General features: G+C 35.9%; 1 protein-coding gene across 1 annotated transcript in view; it reads right to left on the bottom strand.

The window, feature by feature from the left end:
* LOC131440732 (homeobox protein slou) overlaps positions 1-2059 on the bottom strand; it is a 65287-nt gene extending 63228 nt beyond the window's left edge. Inside the window, exon 1 of the mRNA XM_058612260.1 lies at positions 921-2059. Within this exon, the coding sequence (XP_058468243.1) occupies positions 921-1811 (891 nt within the window). The 5' untranslated portion in view covers positions 1812-2059. The remainder of the gene's footprint in view (positions 1-920) is intronic.
* Between the last annotated feature and the right edge of the window lie 15244 nt (positions 2060-17303).

The raw sequence follows: 17303 nt of genomic DNA, 5'->3' as shown, positions 1-17303 counted from the left end.
GCAAGTTTTCATTGTCTAAGTCTGAATAGTCGCCGAGTACGGTAAAAAGCATACCATATGGTAAAATTATGTTCCAATAACCGAATTTCTGTAGATACTGATTGTCGTGGATCAGACTGATTAAAATTTACTAAAATTTTCAGTAAGTGTCTTTTTATTAACCAAACGAAAAAAATCTTTAGGGCTTTGTCGAATGAATTGAGATACAGGTGCACAAATTTTTAAAACATTAAAAATACTCAAAGCTGTTTTGTTTTCTTACAGGTAGAAAATAATTTCATATCACTCGACTTGTTGCCAGTACATATTGTGCGATGGTAATTTTTGATGGACTCGGCGGATTGTGCAGTGCTCTGGGAGGCGCTCAAAATTCCGGTCTACCGGGAAATGATGTTGCATTTTTTCTAGACATTTCGTGGATATATAGTGCAATGAACCGTTTATTTTTTCGTGGATATATAGTGCAATGAACCGTAGCCACTCGTTTCTGTGCAAAATATCCTAATTTGAAAAACCTAATCATAAGCTGAAGATTTGTGTTGTTTTCTGAAATCCTCAAATCCAATCCAATCCAGAATTTCAACCAAAAGAAAACAAACACCGAACAATTAGTTAAATCCATTTGGCCGAGCTATCACACTTCAATAATTCTTTCATTGGTCTGTGGGCTTTGTAGAATATAGTAGATTGATTGAATACTATTCTGAGATGTCAAGGCATGTTAGGGCTTGAGGATTCTGTAACAATGAATATTTGTTTTAACTTCGCCATACTAGTCACTCCTCAATATAATTTCAGTTCGATATTGTGAAATTTTCATCGCTAGTGCGAAATCGATATAACGTATTATTATTGCTTAGTCAATAGATTATTAAATAATTTCTCACAAATTTAATGAAAGTTTACTCAGTTCCACTTACCGATGTTGCATCCTGCGAACTATCCTCATTACCATCCACGTTGAGTTCTTCACTAGTATCACTTCTTGCATAGTTTGCTGTCAGGCCACCTAACTGTATTCGGAAACCAAAATCGGAGAGTTCCTTTCCATTACTTATGGAGCGCGCGATTTTGAATCTTTCGATATCCAAATCTGTTGGTGAAACACTCCTAGGAGGATACTTGATAGCGAAGGGATGCTGTTGCTGTAGATTTGTTTGCTGTGGTTGATTATTATGGTGAGCTGCCATACCATGAACTGAATGTTGTGCTATTGACTGCAAACTAGGTAGCACCGCCGACGCAGGAATCACTGGAACCGGTTGCACTGCTGGAAATTGAGAATGTTGCATTCCCGAATCATTACTCACCACGTATTTTATGCTATGATCTATCGAGTATTTTCCAGAGGGAACTTTGTCGATATCGGATGGACTGAGACGGGCGGTTATGTTATGCTCAGCTAATTGTTTTAGTCTTTCTATGGAAAATTTGGCACTCGGTTCTAAAAGATCGCGGTCACTTTTAGTATATATGATATGGTCACCATTCACAGATCTTAGGCTTAAGTTTTCCTTCGAGAGAAGAGAATATTTGTTTTTCAACTCAAAATTGGTTCCTTCTGATGCCTGCCGTTCATGATATCGCATTGCTACTCCATCAAGCTTTGGAGACGGCGATGATCGTTCCTGCGGATGGGAAATATCCGACGGGTGATGTGCAGTGTGCGAAAGGCTTATTAACATTGAATTTGACATTTTTTCATGAGTCATTTGCACAGGTTCAGTTGATAATGAAGGCGAGTTTGGTTGGGAAAGTGGTGGGCTCTCCGGCTGTCCGGAATCCGATTTTGGTGACTGCATCATAACCATATTATCGAATTAATTGCAATATGGTATCACTTCATAAACGAATAGGATAATTATTCTATTTTCAAACGCACAATTCGTATATAATAGACAAACAAGTTTCGAACATCCCATAATAATATCACTTATTTTCCATCGAATAAACAGTGTAATTGTAGCACTACCATTTCTAGAGCGATAAATTTATCCGACCGATTTTCACGCTACCGGTAATCATAGAGAGGACACCGTAAACTGTTGTCTCTAACGCTCACCGACCAACGACTGACTGCCTGTGCATTTCCCGCATCTCATTTTCCTACATAGAAATGGAAAGGAAAGCGTAGTACACTTCTGCAGTGTTCATGGGAGCTATGCGCCTGTCGGAGATGGTAGCATACAACCACACGAGAACACGTGTTTCATTTTTAATTTCTAATTGGATTTCATCGACCGAAGCAGTTGACCACGCCCCTATTTCTCCTCACAATAATACAATCTGAACCCAACACACTCAAAAGGTACAGTTCTGAAGAGTGCAGCTATTAAAAACCACTTCAAGCTCACTTGAGTCAACATACTAAATTGCGACGTAAACTCGCCGCATGATATACTTTCGAGTTTCCGCCGTGTCTACCCGCTCCTTTGTCATGCAAAGGAAATGTCTACATCAAATTAAGTACGATAAGTAATTAAAATATATACGATTCTCTTAAAAGATTATGTTCCCCATGTCCCAACTCAGCCCACATTATGTTTCCACCATTTTTGGTAGGTTTAGATTTTTCTACCGCCTTTTGAGAATTCGAGAGCTATTTGCTCTATTTACTCGCTACTCAATTTAAAATCTTTCTTCACCCGTGTTCCCTTCCTTCTAGCTGAAGCTTTGGATTCGTATTTTCGGAATGATAATTTGTCTTACAGCTTGCGCAATCATCGAAGATAGAGCTCGATAAAGATAATCGCGCTTTGCTGTTGTTGTTATTAATCATGATGAGTCAATAAAAGTTGTGTAACGGTTTGTTAAAACTAATGGTATCTTTATTTTTTGATTGCAGCCATTGTTGAATGATATTGAGCAACTTTACAACTAGGTAGAACTCAGAAGTAATGATGTCGTTAGATATTACACTATAAGAATAAATGAATTTTACTCTTGACGTAAATTCAAACATGCCGCAATTTCTCGAATGATGATTGAATAAGACAACCCCCGTAACCCTAGGAAAATAAATTGTATCCATCGATTTTATAGACACATTATGCTCGAAAGCACGTTTTAAAAGTCCGTGTTCATCGTCATTTCAAAACTGCTTCACCAATTATTTTCAAATTTAGCAAACACTTTCTACATATGAAAAACCCAACTGCCACGTGCTCTTTTTCGTTTTTTGTTACTTTGGGGAAGTTTTACAATTACAAGATGGCGGACTTTTTCGCGATAATGATTTGATTTTAAACAACCTCAAAAAATTGAAAAAAATTGATTATGTAATGCCAGAGACTAAGAAATGTGTATAGATATTAACTGATTTGATCCCGTTTGACCGATTGAGATTTTGTAGTCCTAAAAAGGACCATTTGGTTTCGAAAGATTTTGTTTGTATTCTAGATAGTAAAGCGACAGTTTAAGACAGTTATCTAAATAAGTTCTTTACGTTACTTTTGGTGTCATGAAAATACCCATTGGTGTCATGGAAAGGACTTTTTGGTTCCGGTTGATTACATTAGTAGGGCGCCATTCTAAGAAATCATAACATAAAAATAATTGTAACACAAGTTGCAAGTCGCCCATATATTTCAATATTTCAAATATTTCAGTGAAGAAAATTATCAAAATGCTGTGCGGGATTCATTTCTGGCTCTCAGAAGGAATTGTGGAATTCTCTAAGATATTAAACACTGTTGGGAACATTTTTCTCGAACGCGAATCAGCCAAATGCTAGCTTTATTTGCACTCGTTTGGGGCACAAAGCTAATAAAGTTGTTTTAGATTTTCCCACAACAATGATGCATCATGCTCCTTGAATGTCAAAATAGAAAAAAAGCAGAAAAAGAAATATTATTTGCATCAGAAATTATTTGCGTAATCAATTAATTCGGAAAGCAACACTTTTGATCCTTACAAAACTACGTTTTATACTAATAATCGTTAAAAATCTTTAAAACAATATTTTTAATCGAAGCATACCTTATGATCGAAAAAGAACCGGAATTTTCATTTTAAAATTCTCGCGCTTGTCCAATCGGTTCCACCTTTGAAGCTTTTATACCACTCGTATGCCTGTGTTTTTCCTAGACACGATTCACCAAAGGCCTTTTCTAACATTTTCAACGTTTCGGAACACTTAAATCCATTTGCAACACAAAATTTGATGCACGCACGTTGTTCTAAATTTTCATCCATTATAAAAATCGCCACACGAAAATTTTTCAACTTCTTTGTATAGACGCCAAACAAAAACTAATCGTACGATATGCGTCAAAATTTGACAGAATGTGTATAAAAGTATTGCCAACGTTGAGAGAATAAAAGTTTACCGATTGGACAAGCGCGGGAATTTTAAAATGAAAATTCCGGTTCTTTTTTGATCATAAGGTACTATTGAATCGAGGGTGAAGCATAATGTCCGTAGAGTGACTGTTATAATAAAATTAGTATATAAAAAAAGTTTTGTTTCTCCGCATGTTTATACAGTAAATACATTACATTTGCACAGCTAAAAATTAATTGATAAGTAGCAACCGACCATTAGACGTTTTATATGGATAAAATGCTTATTTGGTCGACGCAAAATCTTACATTGAAACGCTGTCATTTTCAGTTTTTCTATATTTTCCAGCAAACGACAACTACTAAACTCGCTTAACAGAAAGATTTTAAGTCTTGAAGGCTTAAAAAAGGCGCTTTATAATACTAACACCCCAGTTGTGGTATTTCAGCATTTATGCTAAAGCTTGCTTCATTTAGAATTGGAACAAACTTTTGCTCATATTGTGGCGCTCCTGGTGGACGGATTTGGAAGTTCTTGGCGCCCACGTGTTGGGAATTTTGTCAGCTTCACGTATGGTTTTTGACATTCCGCAAATCGACTGTACTTTGTAAACAATCAACATGGAAGCCGAAAGATGGAAAAAAATTGTGCACTGTGTTTTGGAAAATCCATTGTGGTCTTCATCTAGGCTAGCTAAACAGCTGAAATTGTCCAGGAATACCATATGACGCGGTATCAAACGGTATGAGGAAACATTGACGACGATTCGGAAGCCTCAAGCCAATCATCGGAGTGGATCTGTCGACCGGAAACTGCGTGGTAAGATTTTGAAGACGATCAAGAGGAATCCTAATCTGTCGGACCGTGATTCGGCCAGAAAATTCGGTGCTGCCCATAGTACCGTGAGGAGAACTCGACTTCGGGAAGGAATCAAGTAGTATCGAGCTAGCAAACAGCCAAATCTGCCATAAAACAGAATAGTGTGGTCAAAATTCGTGCTCGGAAACTATATGACCAGGTGCTGACCAAATTCGACGGGTGTCTTCTGATGGACGATGAAACCTATGTCAAGGCTGACTTCGGGCAAATCCCAGGTCAAAAATTTTACTTGGCAACGGCTCGGGGGGATGTTTAAGCCAACTTTAAATTTTTTTTTTGTCGACATATTTGCAAGAAAATTTATGATTTGGCAGGCCATTTGGAGCTGTGGCAAAAAACGAAAGTTTTCGTTACAAATAAGATAATGACATCGGAACTATACCAAAAAGAGTGTCTCCAAAAACGAATTTTGCCGTTCATTCGATCCCACGACCATCCTGTAATGTTTTGGCCAGATTTGGCAAGCTGTCATTACAGCAAAGCCGTTTAAGAATGGTATGCAGAGAAAGTGGTCCAGTTTGTTCCGAAAAACCTTACCCCACTCAACTGCCCCTATTGAGAAATACTGGGCAATCATGAAGAGGAGACTCAAGGCAAAGGGAAAGGTTGTCAAAGACATCAATCAGATGACGACCTGGTGGAATAAGATAGCTAAAACGATGGACGAAGAAGATGTGCGCCGCCTAATGAACCGTGTTACAGGAAAAATTCGAGAATTATAAAGAAAACGCTACATTTGTATAAAAAAAGATCTTGAATTTAATAATAAATAACTGAAATACAGACAATTGTCTTTGTTCCAATTCTATCTGAAGCAAGTTTTGGAAAAACGGAGCCTCATATTCGCCATTGATTGAAGCACTAAACACACGGCGTTTTGGCTACTTTAGCAGCCATGGGCGTACCGAGGAAAACTGGCACCCTGGCATTTGTCGTCCCCATCATTGGTTTAGCTGAACTCCATCTCCAGAAAGATGATTTGGACGAGCACAAAAACGGTCCAAGCATTGGTTGGCCGCTGCCTTAAAAAAACGTTGGGGAGTCTTTCGACAATAACTACCGATTGGAATATTTTTAGGTAAGCTTAGGGCATGTTCAGGAGTGTCCGAGTGGCAAATCCGGATAACAAAAGAAACTGGCATCCGCAGCAACATTTTACTCGTGTTTCAAATATAGAAAAAATAGAACGGCAACGTATACCAGTTTTAAATTTGAGAGTAGAATTGTTCGAATAAACAAAACTAAACGGCTTGCTGGGGATACGTTTGTTTCGGTTTTAGCTCATATAAAACTTCCAACTGCTGAATTTGCTCTTAGAAATTACTGTGTTTTATTTCGTCTTTTTCGTGCTTGTAGTGACGGTATAAATATTCGAACAATCATCACCCCGTAATTCCGCAATCGGATGTCGGAAACGTATAAAATTCAGGAATTCAATATAGAACCACAAGATTTTTCATTTGAACCTAGGTTTGTGATAATCGGTCAAGCCAACGCTGAGAAAAGTGATTGAGATTCATTTTGGAATATATGACCACTATTTCCGGAATCGGAAACTGGGAACCAGGATAACCGGAATCAGTTTGTTTGGTTGTCTACTAATAATTGCTATCGATTTGAACAGTTTCCAGGTCAGTTTAATTTTTTTTTGAAAACACTCAATATCAAATTTTAAACACACTTTACCCTATAATTCTGGAACTGGTAGTCGCATCCAGATGAAATGTTGAAATTTTGTATAAAACTATGAGACCTTTCATTTGAACATAAGTTTGGTAAAATCGGTAACAAGATCAATGAGAAAAGTGAAGAAGCCATTTGAAATTGCAATTTTTACACTAATCACACTGTAATTGCATAACCGGAAGTGGGATCGAAATGAAATTCAGGAACTTTGTATAAGACAATTATACCTTTCATTTGAATCTAAGTGTGTGAGCATCGGTTAGGTCGTCTCTGAGAAAAGTTAGTGCACTTATTTTAATTTTATTTGCACATATCATCCTGTAATTCCGGAACCGGAAGTCTGATTCGAATAGACTTCAGGAGCTTTGTATGGGGCGAACTGAGTCAAATGGTATATGATACCCTGCCCTGTGGGTTCAAAAGTCGGTTTTTACAGCCGTTGCTTAACCTTTCTATAGGAGAAAGACAAAAGTCTGTACTGACTTTCGATGGACGATTTTTAAGAGCTTATGTGTATTCGAAGAAGTTTAACAAGATAATATAATGCTTCTATTGAAAGCGGCACCAAGTTAAGGGGGTAGTACCAATGTCGAATTAGAAAAAAATCAATGAAATTTTTTTCTATTTTGTTTTCAAGCAACAACCATCTCAAGTATTTTCGCTGAAGACATAAAATATGTAAAAAAATGTATTTTTGAGATACATTCGCTTTATTCTAAAAACATTTTTTTATTTATCTCCATAGAATCTATTTTTATTAAATGAGTATCTACTACATGTAAATAAGTAACTTATGTTAATATGCAATTAGACCGCGAAGGGAAGTGACACCAGCCACTAGCAGTCGGGAAGCACGTGAACATGCATGATCAAGCTCATGCTTGAACGCGTGACTTAATCAAATTGTTGCGATTTTCTTTTTGACAATTAACAATACTAGACAAAAATCTAATTGGAATTCGATGGAACTGTTTTTAGGCTTTCTCAAAGTTATCTTTTATTATTGAATTTCCGGAAAATAATCAAAAGTTCAACACATATTCAAAAAACGGAAAAATTTCAATAACCAATATATGATGAAATATTGTAAAAGTACATATTTTTACGACGAGATTCCATTTTTTAACGTGTAAATCAGAGTTGTTGCGTAGTAGCATGATTTTGAAGATGAGAAATTGATCGTGCGACGCTCACTGCAAACATGAGTTACAGAGATAGCAGACGCGTGACGCCCTCCGTTCCTCAACCATGCGTCGTTTCACCATGACTATAGTGAAAATGAGTCACATAAAGTACTCAAGATATTCTCATTGGAAAATAAATTGTACCAAAACAATTTTTTGTCGATTTTGGCCGGCTTTTAGGGGTGAAGGTATGTAACACATGGGCTGAAAAGTCCCGGACTTAATAAAAAGAACACGATTTTTTGGGTTCAAAATTAACTTTATTCATCAACGTAATATCCATATTTCAATACCACTTTTGTAGAATGATTTATCTTTTGCCTCAAAATTGTTAGGTTTCAGTTCCAGCGATAACTTCTTCATTCGTGCGAAATTTCTCACCGGCGAGCATTTTTTCAGGTCTGCGAACAGCTAGTAGTCGCGACGGTGGATTTGGGAGCAATTCAAAGTTCGATTCATGTAGTTTTGCATTGTTTTGATGGACTTGTGACACGGTGCGTTGTCTTGGTTAAACAGATTTTTTTCTTTGCCATATGCGGTCGTTTCTTTGCAATTTCAGCCTTCAAGAGCTTCATCAACGTTATATAATATTCACTGTTAATGGTATTCCCTTTCTCAAGATAGACGATAAATACTACACCAAGCACATCTCAAAATCCCGAGGCTATAACCTTTCCGGCTGATTGTTTTGCTTTCGGGCGCTTTGAACGAGGTTCACCAGTTGCTCATTTTGATTCCGGAGTGAAGTGATGAGACCATGTTTCATCCATTGTCACATATCGATGCAACAATTTCGGTTTGTTACGTTTAAACATGGCCAAACACTGCTCAGATTCACCAGCACGTTTTCGTTTATGTGTTCAACAGTGAGAAAACGCGGCACTCACTTTGATCAGAGCTCTCATAGTCAAATGCTCATGCAATATAAATTAAACACGTGCTTTTGATATCTTTCCGATAACAGCTAACTCATGCAACTTCACTTTTCGATCATTCAAAACGATTTGGATATTTTGTACGTTTTCTGGTGTTACCACATCATTTGGACGTACACTGCGTTCTGTATCATGAAATTTCCGAAATCGAAAAAAAAAAATTTGATGCCAAAAGTCTTAGAATTGCATGAAACGTCGAAATTTAGTGTCATCTCGAAAAAAACAATTTTTTTTAAATCGACTTTCTGGAACTTGGAAAGTCGATTTTAAAAAAATTTTTTTTGAGATAACACTAAATCTTGACGTTTCATGCAACTTTAAGATTTTTGGCATCAAAAAAATTTCGATTTCGGAAATCTCATGTACTTCCCTCTATGGTAATTTTTCAAGATCGAAAATTTTCAAACCTTAACCGCTGGGTAGCACCCCTTACCTATGTCCGATTTAGCTCAAATGTTGCATGAGGACTTAAACTTTTGAACAATAGCGCTTAACAAAATTAGAGGTGATCCCAAAATATTGTCACCCTTATATACATTAGAGCGATAAAAAAAACGTGTTTTGTCGGTTACGTTACTTATACCATTATATCTCCGGAACCAAATGTCAAAGTCATTTGATATTCGTACTTGATCAATGGTCTAATAATAGCTTTCAAACGAGTCTAAGTTTGTTAAAATCGATTAAACAGTTTCCGAGAAACTCGCGGTAAAAAAACAACGCGTTTTGTCGGTTACGTCACTTATACCATCATATCTCTGGAACCAAAAGTCACAGTCATTTGATCTTCGAACTTAATCAATGGCTTAACAATAGCTTTCAAACGAGCCAAAGTTTGTTAAAATCGGTTCAGCCATCTCTGAGAAAATTGAGCGGTAAAAATATCTTCGAAAAGTGCACACACATGCAGACATTTTCCGATCTCGTCAAACTGAATCGAATGGTATATAACACTATGGGTCTCCGAGGCTCCGTTCAAAAGTCGGTTTCTCCAGCAATTCTAATACCTTTCTGTAGAGTAAGACAAAAAGGTAATTGCAATAAAACTAGTGCCATCTATGTGTTAGGCCCGGAACTTTTCAGCCCAAGTGCTATTAACGCAGTATTTCTGTTTCTCCTGCCCTTTGACGTAGAGAGGGGAATGGAATCATGTCCTCTTTGTCAGGGCCAAGACCGAAGCAGATACAATACGAAATTCTCCGAAATATCTTTAACGAAGACATTGAAAACACAGAAGCTGTTGGTAGAATGACAAAAAACCTGGCGAACTTACAATAGGAAATACTCGTATCTTTCGTTGCAAATCCGTGTGGGAGGTGTTTCATATTAATTTATACAGTAGTTCCAGTCATGTTGTCGAAAAACGAAATCGTCTGCGTAAACTTCAAAGTGTTTTGCAAATAGCGTTAACTCTACGTCTTTTTAATGGTTCGAATTGATGGGTTCAAGTTTGCACTCAGCATTTTAATTTCAACTGCATGGCATTGACGAGTCGTAGACGATACGTAAAGAATAGAATTAATACATGTTTATTCTATAATTGAGTATTTGAGTGGCCGAAGAAGGAAAGAAAAGAGTGAAAGTGATCCAACGGACAGTAAAATTTCCAAGAAATCGTTGAAACAGTTGATGAACCGTTCGAACATGTCAATTTAAGATGCATTTAAAATCCCAAGGTGTCAATCGGTTCTGTGCACAACATCATGGAGCGTGCTGGGTTTCATGTTTACAAGGGGCAAAAAGCCCTAAATCGGAATAAAAAAGTGAAACATCACTGCAAAAACCCGCGCCCGTAACCTTAACGCGAAGTTGCTCGTTAAATCGTATTGCATCGTGATGGATGACGAATTTTCGTCATGGCCGACTTCCGTAAAATGATTTGCGGATGTGGTGCTCCCTTCATCACTTCCGTGGCAACACACCTAAATTTTATTGCTGAGTCTCGGTAAAAAATGCCGAGATTGATACAACCAAGTGCTCGGCAATTCTCTTGGCAAAATGTATTATTACTGAGGGGGGGGGGGTTCGGGAATCCTAAACTTGGTAACTGTCAATTATTGCCCAACATGTCAACAGAAAGTTGGCTGTTAGCTAGGCAAAAGCGATCAGGATTGAATTATGAATTGCCGAGTCATAAGTAATCGAACGTAAATAGGATTTTGTTCATTATTATATGAAATAAATATCACAGAATCTAATGTTGAAGAAAGAAGGTGTTTTATTAATGTTCGTTTGAATCTATCGATGGATAAGTTTCAACGAGAAAAACATTAAAACTGATACGTGTTTTGATGCGATGCTATGTTACCTGTACCATTACAGGAAATACATTTAAGTTTTTAACACGATCTTCAGAAGACGAAATGCGAATAATTGAATAAATTTCAACCGAATCATAAATGATTTCAAATATAACTCCAAGGTTTGTCTTATGATTTGCGGTGCGTCTTTCTTCGCTGAATGTATAACATGTTGCCCATGAATGGAGGTGGAATTAAAACTCTTAGTTATTGTAATAGGCACTTTTCTTTTCCCAACAAGTGTCTCTGCCAACGTAATGAAAGCTTAAAGTTTTGTTATTGACAGTTGCAACAAGTAAAAATATGTTAATGCACAACTTTTACAATTTTTTTTCATCGATGAAAAATCGAACAAATGATGTAATTGATTCTAAAGAGAATATGGTGAAATATTAAAAAAATGATAGAGAAAATAATTGCTCTAGCCATTCTTCTATTGGCAACCCGCTGCTATTCTACCACGCTCCAAGATGTATACAAATGACTGCAAATTGAACGTTGTTAATTGTATTAAACACTTGCCACCGATTAAAATCGTTTATAGTATGTAATGTAGTATGTAAAGAGTGGTAATTATTCTGCAAAGTACAATAATAATGCATTCACGTGTCGTGCCAAACCATACAAAGTCTTGTGGCAGTGTAATGAAGCAAATATGCCAGGAAGCTGTAAATGGTAGCAAATTGCCCGCTGCTACTAGATAAACTGTCGAGAGAAGCGTAACGCGTTATGCTCAATATCATATTAAAAAGTTTCCTTGGTCTGTGCTGCAGTCCTCTGCCGGAGTGAAAATTCAACGCACTCTTTTTCTCCTTTCATCCTTGTGTATTGGAAGCGTTTGTTTTGGTGTATAACCTAATCGGCTCCGTGGCAGTACAGTTTTGACTAGAGAGGAGTGAGTCGGATGTCGTACCTAATATATACCTTGTTTATGAAGTTCTCTCAGAGTGCTCTTGTTTTGTAGTATTTGTGTAAGAAAGTTGGTCTTTTTCCAAGTAGAAGGGATATGGGCTGGAACCGCCTACATGAAGTTAGCCAATCGTGACGAGGAGAAAATGAATTACGAAGTGCTAGGATTTAAGGAGAAGAGAAAGAGAGTAGTATAGAGAGTAAAAGGCTAGGAAAGCAAGCGACGTGTGCATGGAGACCAATTTGCGATATTTACTTTCCAATTCGTTTATAGCTCGAGGGACGGCTACCACCACCGAGCTTCTGAACACGACCATCGAGTTTGTAAAGGACGATGCGGTTGGTTTCTTTTCACTTAATAATGCTGTGTGAGAGTTTTATGACCAATCTTGAAAACATCGTTTACTAGTCTTAATGCAGTGAGACATGAGAATTTGCAGGAAAATATTTTTGACTCTTAATGGGGCACGTTTTAGACATTATTAGTATATATATATATATATATATATATATATATATATATATATATATATATATATATATATATATATATATATATATATATATATATATATATATATATATATATATATATATATATATATATATATATATATATATATATATATATATATATATATATATATATATATATATATATATATATATATATATATATATATATATATATATATAATAATGTCTAAAACGTGCCTCATTAAGAGTAAAAAAAAAAAAAAAAAAATATATATATATATATATATATATATATATATATATATATATATATATATATATATATATATATATATATATATATATATATATATATATATATATATATATATATATATTTGAGCTCAAAATAATTTATTGTTATAGTCATACACATTTTTATATATACAGTTGGTTTACAAATCGGACCTTTGTCCATTTTTCTAGTGGTTGGTTCAATTGGCAATGAAACCCCATCATAATAATTGACTTATGTTAGTAAATGCAAGATTAGTGCAATCAATGCAATGCTGCCATTTCATGACAAAAGAAAGTGAAGGATACTGACGCGATGTTTCGTTGTAGTAACCGTTTCTTCATGTTGTGCAAAAAATGATTAAAAATTGACTGCTTATAAACTTGTCACAAAATCGATAACTTGCCACAACACAATCTACCCTGCTAGTACAAATTTTTAATTAGTAAAAAATTATATTTCGCAAACAAATTTTGGTCATCAATCGTTATTCATTGGTTTTTGATTCATTTTGCGAAATTTTATGGCCGTGCTATTGAATAATGATAAATTTTTGGTATATAGAGATATAAATCAAAGCCTTGTTAAGACCCTTAACAATTTTGAAGATCTGAGATGTTCGTCTTAAAAGCAGGAGCGAGGTGCAAGAATCATTATTATTATTGAATATTTATAGATGGACATATCTAAAGCGGTTTATGATACATTATAAAATTTGGCGATTGGATAGTGCATATATGAGGTATACAAAGCTCTGCAATTCACTTATACACTTTATTATGCATTTTGTGAATCTTTACTTACTGTCGAAAATAATCCAATGAACAACCAGCTCCATTTTCCTACCCTATACGAATTGATCCTGTGTCTCACTCATATTGCTTTCGCGACCGTACCACTGCTCTGCTCTTTGTTGCTACATTTGCTGCGGAATTAAATGCGCATGCCTCAATCTCTCGGATCCGTACACTCTGACATTTCATAGCTTGGCGAACATATCTAGCCGAAAACCATTATCCCTGGAGTGCTCTCACTGCTTCTCGACCCCGCCAACGCCTCACAGGCTTATTCCGGTCCTGCACCAGGAATACGTTCCGCACAGTTTGGCGTCATAATTTTCTCCAGAGCAATTTGCTCAAGATTCAAATTACGATAAATGCATACGGATATTAAAATATAATAGGATACTTTCGGGATAACGTGAGTACTCGCTTGCTGGTTCATTTCACTGCAAGGATGTTGAAAAGTGTGAAAGTTGTATATTTGACATAGTTATTATGGCTTTTATATAAACGGCTGTTGAAGGGGAATGGAAATTGGAGACATTTTTATCACAATTCGTTTGGGAAAACAGCCATTGGAAATTGGTTTTTGCCAGGGACTAGTAGAGCGAACTGACGGCAGAAAAAAAATGTATGATAAATTTAAACACTTCTTTATATTTACGAAGACTAACGTTAGTTGATAGCGTTAAATATAAAAATTGTTGTTGAAGCTCTAATGCATATCGTTAGTCCTTCTGTTTGATTAACCCGTTCAATTAAATAATTCGACACGATTCATATTGCTATGGAACCTCCACTTAATCTTCTTTTTAGAAGCTCTCAAACAGTTTTTTTCTTTTATGAGAAGAATCTAATGAGATTATTTTTCGTTAGCACGAGTTATTTGACTGTTTGAAAAAATAAGTTGTTCATGTCTTTTGTCGTTAAGTGCTGCGATGATATTTTGCGCATGCATTTTCATTCTGTCAATTGTAAATAAGAGTATGCCATAAATATGTTTGTACAGCAATTCCATAAGAAAACGATATACGATGGACGAGAAATTCGTAATATTCGAAAAAATGCGAAAAAAACTGATTTTGATCTGAGCGCCGGAGACCCGTAGTTGTATATACCATTCGAGGAAATTGGAAAATGTATGTGTGTCTGTATTAAAGGTTTTTCTCTTCACACAATTTTCTCGGGTATGGCTTTCCGATTCTGAAGATATAGTGGTATAAGTGACGTAACCGACAAAACTCATTTTTTCCTCCACACATGTCAGATGGCTGAACCGATTTTACCAAACTTAGACTCGTTTGAAAGCTACTTTTAGGTTGAAAATCAAGTTCGTAGATCAATTAACTGCCACTTCCGGTTTCGGAGATACATGACATGACGTAAGCGACGTATCTTTTTCCAAAAAAAGATTTTCAGAGATGGCATACATGACGTAAACGACAAAATCCACTTCTTTTTCTTAGCGCTCAGTTTTCTTGGAGATGATTTAACAGATTTAAATAAGCTTAGGCTAATTCAAAAGCTACTGTTGGGTCATTAATCAGGTTTTAAGATCTATTCGCTGTCCTTTCTGGTTCTGGAGATATAATGGTATACGTGACATAAACGACAACACTCATTTCCGCTCGATTTTCTCGGATATGGATAAACCGATTTGAATTATTTTAGGCTCGTTCGAGACTTATATTGGGTTGTAGATTGAGATCAAAAATCATATGGCTGGCAGTTCAAGATTTCGAGATGTGATTGTAAGGGTCCGCCATATAACTTTTTTTTAACATGCAATAAAACATACACGGTTTATCCTATATCAAAATTTATTTTTTCATATTAAAGTACAATACTTCCGGTTAATTGTGGAATATAATTTCATTCAAATGGCTGCCTCGGCTGGCCTTGCAGTACGCCAAACGGTCGGTCCAGTTTTTGCCTTTCTCATAAGAAAGGCTATGCAATCACTGTGAAAATCGACTTTTTAACCGAGGCCCGGAGGGCCGAATGTCATATACCATTCGACTCAGCTCGACGAACTGAGCAAATGTGTGTGTGTGTGTGTGTGTGTGTGTGTGTGTGTGTGTGTGTGTGTGTGTGTGTGTGTGTGTGTAACGAAAATATGCACTCACTTTTCTCAGAGATGGCTAAACCGATTTTAACAAACAAAGATTCAAATGATAGGATGATATGTACCAAAATAGTGAAAAAAATATGCACCCGCTTTTTTCAGAGATGGCTGAACCAATTTTCACTAACTAAGATTCAAATAAAAGGTATTATGATCCCATAGCTTGCTATTGAATTTCATTTGAATGTGACTTCCGGTTCCGGAGTTATATGGTAATATGTGAAAATTTGAGAAAAAGTTTACACTCAATTATCTCTGGAACAACTCAACTGATTTTTGCAAACTAAGATTCAAATGAAAGGTCTTATAATATCCTAAAAATTTGTGAAACATTTTATTAGGATCTGACTTCCGGTTTCGGAACTAAAGCGTCATAAGTGGAAAATTACCAATTTTATTAGTATTTTCCCATGAACGATGGTTAAAAACAGGTACAAATCCCATACAACTGTCTGATAAATTATTCTAGTTTGCAGAGCTTGTTAGCTTGTGGGCATGATAACTTAGTTCGGCACTACTGGTTCCCTCTTTTCCTGTTCCGAGAGCACCGAAAGTGGAGAAGAAAAACTCCTAAAACAAATTCACTTCGATTTCTCTGCGATGCTTGAACCAATTTCCACAAATCCGGATTTGAATTCAAGTGCATACTGTCTTTAAACCTACTGTGAAATTTCATCCGGTTCCGATTTCCAATTCCGCAGTTGCAGGGCGATGAGTGTCAATGTTTTCAATTCGCCATCAACACCGAAAGAAGAAGAAAACACAAAACGAACAAGGCGAGCTTTGTTCGATTTCGTACACGTTGTGTAGTGATGTCAATAATAACAATAATATTAATAATAATAATAATAATAATAATAATAATAATAATAATAATAATAATAATAATAATAATAATAATAATAATAATAATAATAATAATAATAATAATAATAATAATAATAATAATAATAATAATAATAATAATAATAATAATAATAACTCTGCTACATGTTTTATGCTGCTGATTCATGCTGTTTAGCTTGACTGACATATGCAGAAGTAACAGAAACGCAGGTTCGTTTCGTTTGTTAATTGGTTTAATCGAAATAGAGAATGAGACAGTAAGTATAGGTTTAACTTCGTTCAAAACTGTTCCAATTTGTAGGTCATATTTGTTGGTAGCAAACGAACCAACTTCGGCTATTCCATTTATCTGAATCCGGTTTCGGAAGAATTGGAAATAGTAATCAAAAACTGCAAAAAGGATCACTTCCTTTTCTTGAAGATGGCCAAATCGATTTTCACAAACTTATAGGTTAAAAAAGTCTTATGGCGTTTTTCATTGAGAAACACTGGTGTCGTGGATTGCTCTGGTGTTGCAATTTCGAGCAGAAATGGCAATGAAACACCATCAAAATATTGCATTTCTGCTCGAAAGTGCAAAATCAGAGCAATCCATGCCACCAGTGGTTTTCAATGGAAAACGGC

This window comes from Malaya genurostris, chromosome 1 (assembly GCF_030247185.1).
Source record: "Malaya genurostris strain Urasoe2022 chromosome 1, Malgen_1.1, whole genome shotgun sequence".
Lineage (NCBI taxonomy): Eukaryota > Metazoa > Arthropoda > Insecta > Diptera > Culicidae > Malaya > Malaya genurostris.
This window is presented reverse-complemented; position numbering and strand designations above follow the sequence as displayed.